The following is a 3,995-nucleotide window of genomic DNA, read 5'->3' as shown; positions in this document are numbered from 1 at the left end:
TTTTTTTGAGAGCCTCGAGCTATCACCTTGAGTAGAATGCTGTGGTGTCACAGCTCACAGCAACCTCCAACTCCTGGGCTCAAGTGATTCTCCTGCCTTTGCCTCCCAAGTTGCTGGGAATACAGGCGCCTTCCACAATGCCCATCATTGTTGTTTGGCAGGATTTGAACCCGCCAGCTCAGGTGTATGTGACTGGTGCCATAGCTGCTTGAGCCACAGGCACTGAGCCTCAGCTATTTTTTTGATTGCAGTTACTGTTGTTTAGCAGGTCCAGGCCTGGCTCAAACCTGCCATGCTCAGCGTATATGGCCGGTGCCCCACTCAGTGAGCTATAGGTGTTGAGCCCTGCTTGATCTTTTCAAAGCTGCCCTAGAGGCCCTAAGCTGGGATGCTTGAGACACATTTTAGGGCTTTGGAGCCAGATGGCCCTGGTTCAAATCCTAGCTCTGTTGTTCATTAGCTATGTGATCTTGGGCAAGTCATTCTACCTTTCTGAACCTTGATTTCTTCATTCATAAAAGGAGGATGAAATATAGAATATAAATGTTTTAACACAATAACTAAGAAAAAGACATGAAGGCTATGTTAACCAGTTGGATGAAAGTATTTCAAATTGTATATAGAAACAGTACACTGTACCCCATGATAGTATTAATGTACACTCCTATGATTTAATTAAAAAAAAAAATAAAGGAGGATGACAGTTTCTCTCCCACCAAAAAAAACCCCACAGTGTATTAATTATCCATGGCTGCATAACAATTTAACCCTCAAACTACTGGCTGAAAGCACTAAACATTTATTATCTTATATTCTGTGAGTTAGGAATTTGAGATTGGCTTAGCTGGTTGGTTCAGACTCAGGATTTCTGTCAAGGCTGCAGTCACCTAAGGCCTTGACTGGGGCTAGACAATCCTCTTCACATCCCTCACTGTTGAAGGAGGTCTCAGTTCCTCACCTGTGGGACTCCACAGGGCTGCGTCTGTGTCCTTGCAAGGAGGAAGCCACAGTGCCTCTTATGACCTTGTGTCCAAAGTCACATACCATCACTTTTGCTTTATTCTGTTCATTAAAAATGAGTCACCTGGGTGATGCCTGTGGCTCAGTGAGTAGGGCGCTGGCCCCATATACCGAGGGTGGTGGGTTCAAACCCGGCCCCGGCCAAACTGCAACAACAACAAAAAATAGCTGGGCGTGGTGGCAGGTGCCTGTAGTCCCAACTACTGGGGAGGCTGTCAACCTAAGCCAAAGAGCTGGAGGTTGCTGTGAGCTGTGATGCCACAGCACTCTACCGAGGGTGACAAAGTAAAACTCTCTCTCTTAAAAAAAAAAAAAAAAAAATAAGTCACTTAATGGCGAGGGGCAAGGAATTAGACTCTACCTCTTGAAGGATGGAGTATCAAAGAATTTATGGATATGTTTTAATCAAAAAAGGAACTGTATTGGCTATATAATGGAGAAGTCTAGGGTTTAGACCCCAGATTTAGGATTCATTGTTGGCATAGCTCTTTCTCTGGCAGGCCTTCTTTTTTCTACACTCATTTCACCTGTCAAACAAGATCAATAACCTTCCTGTTTAGGAATCCTAGGGGAATTGGAGCACTGCTGTCTCTACACATCATGAAAAATATGTCCTATTGATAAACTCCAGAGAGGCATTTTGGTTGGTTGCTTGGGTTGGTGGAAGATGAGGAAGGAGATGTAATTGATGGTTCTACTAGGGCTATTCGGTGGGGAGGATTGGCATGGTGAAGTGTTAAGGAGGAGCTGGGCAGCCAATAAAAAGCATTCACTGAGGCTGGCTGCAAGGATAGAATGAGGTAATATGGGTAACACACAGGACAGATACACGGCAGAACCATTTCTGCCTCTATTGGCAGCTGGATGTAGATCAGGGGTCCCAGAGCATGGCACTGATTCCAGGTCTTCTGTGTTTCTCCACAGCTGGATGAGGCAGTGGCTGAAGCCCACCTGGGTAAGCTGAACGTGAAGCTGACCAAGCTGACTGAGAAGCAGGCCAAGTACCTGGGTATGCCCCGTGATGGCCCCTTCAAGCCTGATCACTACCGCTACTGAGAGACAGGCCTGCTTTGTACCTTTCAGCTGCTGTCGTTGCTCAGGCCCCACTTGACCTCCCCAAGAGTAAATGGCACCAACTCTGGGGTTGGTTTGTCTGTGTGCCCCTTCCTTATTGACTCCCTGGGGCTATTCACTTCTGCTGCATCCCTCAACTGTTCTAAGTGTGGCAGGGGGAATTGAGAGGACTCTCTTCAAAGGCTGGTCATGATAGAGGGATATGTCTGCAGTAAACCCTGAGCCCGGTGGTCTTGGAACTGCTCACTAGTCAGTTCTTTAGGCTGGAAGTTGGTAGTGGTGGTCACAAAACCCATGTATCTTATCCTCTAGACTTTCACCTAGCCTATGGGTCCATGTGTTTGGTTTACAGGTTAACTAGTCCATCAGACCATGACAGATGAGAATAAGCTTTATTTTCTTTTTTTTTTTTTTTTCAAAATAGGGTCTTGCTTTGTCTTGTTGACTAGAGTGTAGTGGTATCATCATAGCTCAATTCAACCTCAAACTTCTGGGTTCAAGTGATTCTCCTTCTTCAGCCTCCTGAGTAGCCAGAACTATAGGCTCATACCACCATGTCTGGCTGATTATTCTATTTTTTGTAAAGATGGGGTCTCACTCTTGCTCAGGCTGGTCTTGAACTCCTGGCCTTTTGTGACCCTCCTGCTTCAGTCTCCCAAAGTGTTAGGATTATAGGCGTGAGCCACCACACCCATCCTGAGAAGGAGCTTTATTGAAGGGAACCATTGGGAGTTTGAATGTTCCCAAGAGCCTGGGAGGTTGGTACTTTCAGTCCCTATTTTATAGGGATTAGAGTAGACTGTTATGGGACAACCAAGAAAGGACAAGTGACAGCCATAGATTGGAGGGGGCCAGAAAAACAAAAGCAGGCATAAATCTGCCACTACTTTGTAACATGATGGTTCATATCACAAACTTGGGTCAAAAAGAGATTAATTTGGTTTATAATGTTAAAAGAAACCACGAAGGTGGGTAAATAAAAATTTTGGTGCCTAAAAGAATTTTGAGTCTCTGTTTTATATATATATAAGCCCACTGCCAAGAATATCTGAACAAGGTACTGGAAGCATTGGGAAGACAAGGGGTTGTCTGCAGTGTGGAATGGTAAGGGCTGCAGGCAACCCCTTCCAGGGTCCTCAAACTTTTTAAACAGGGGGCCAATTCACTGTCCCTCAGACTGTTGGAGGGCCAGACTGCGGGCCCTGGGACGAGTGGGCTGCTAAGCAGGACAGGCAGCGGCGGCAAAAACACCTGGCGGGCCAGAAAAATGTCCTAGGTGGGCTGCATGTGGCCCACAGACTGTAGTTTGAGGACACTTGCCTTAGGCTCAGAAGGATGGATAAAGAGGGAACTTTTATCTCTTCAGGTGTGTCTCTTGTAAATAACTTGTTTTTAACTCAATTTGAGACTGTTGTTTAATAGGACTTTGCTCTGTCATCCCAGGTAGAATGCCATGGCATTATTATAGCTTACTGCAACCTTAAACTTGGCTCAAGTGATCTCACTTCACCTTCCCAAGAAGTTAGGAGTACGGTGTGTGTCACCGTGCCTGGCTCAATTTTTTCTAAAAATTTTTTTGTAGAGGCAGGGTCTTGCTATGTTGCCCAGGCTGGTCTTAGGACTCCTGCCCTCAAGTGAGCCTTCCACTGTGTGGCCTCCCAAAGTGCTAGGATTATAGGCTTGAGCCATGGTGCCCAGTAGTAATGTTATCTTAATTTTATAGATGAGAATGGAGACTCAAGTGAATTTCCTAAAGTCACATGAGGCTTCATCATGATCTAAATCACAGGCAGCTGGATAAGAAGTTTGGTTTCTTTGAGCCCAGGAGTTGGAGGTTGCTGTGAGTTGTGATGCCATGGCATTCTACCCAGGGGGATAGCTTGAGTCTCCGTCTCAAAAAA

The 3,995-nt window shown here is 45.6% G+C and overlaps 1 protein-coding gene across 1 annotated transcript in view; it reads left to right on the top strand.

Annotated features, from left to right (window-relative positions):
• Positions 1–2,178, top strand: part of AHCY (adenosylhomocysteinase) — a 21,477-nt gene extending 19,299 nt beyond the window's left edge. Inside the window, exon 9 of the mRNA XM_012804089.2 lies at positions 1,945–2,178. Coding sequence (XP_012659543.1) covers positions 1,945–2,076 — 132 coding nt within the window. The 3' untranslated portion in view covers positions 2,077–2,178. The remainder of the gene's footprint in view (positions 1–1,944) is intronic.
• The last annotated feature ends 1,817 nt before the right edge of the window (positions 2,179–3,995 follow it).

Source organism: Otolemur garnettii, unplaced genomic scaffold (assembly GCF_000181295.1).
Source record: "Otolemur garnettii isolate 467f Iridium unplaced genomic scaffold, OtoGar3 scaffold00025, whole genome shotgun sequence".
NCBI classification, from domain to species: domain Eukaryota; kingdom Metazoa; phylum Chordata; class Mammalia; order Primates; family Galagidae; genus Otolemur; species Otolemur garnettii.
This window is presented reverse-complemented; position numbering and strand designations above follow the sequence as displayed.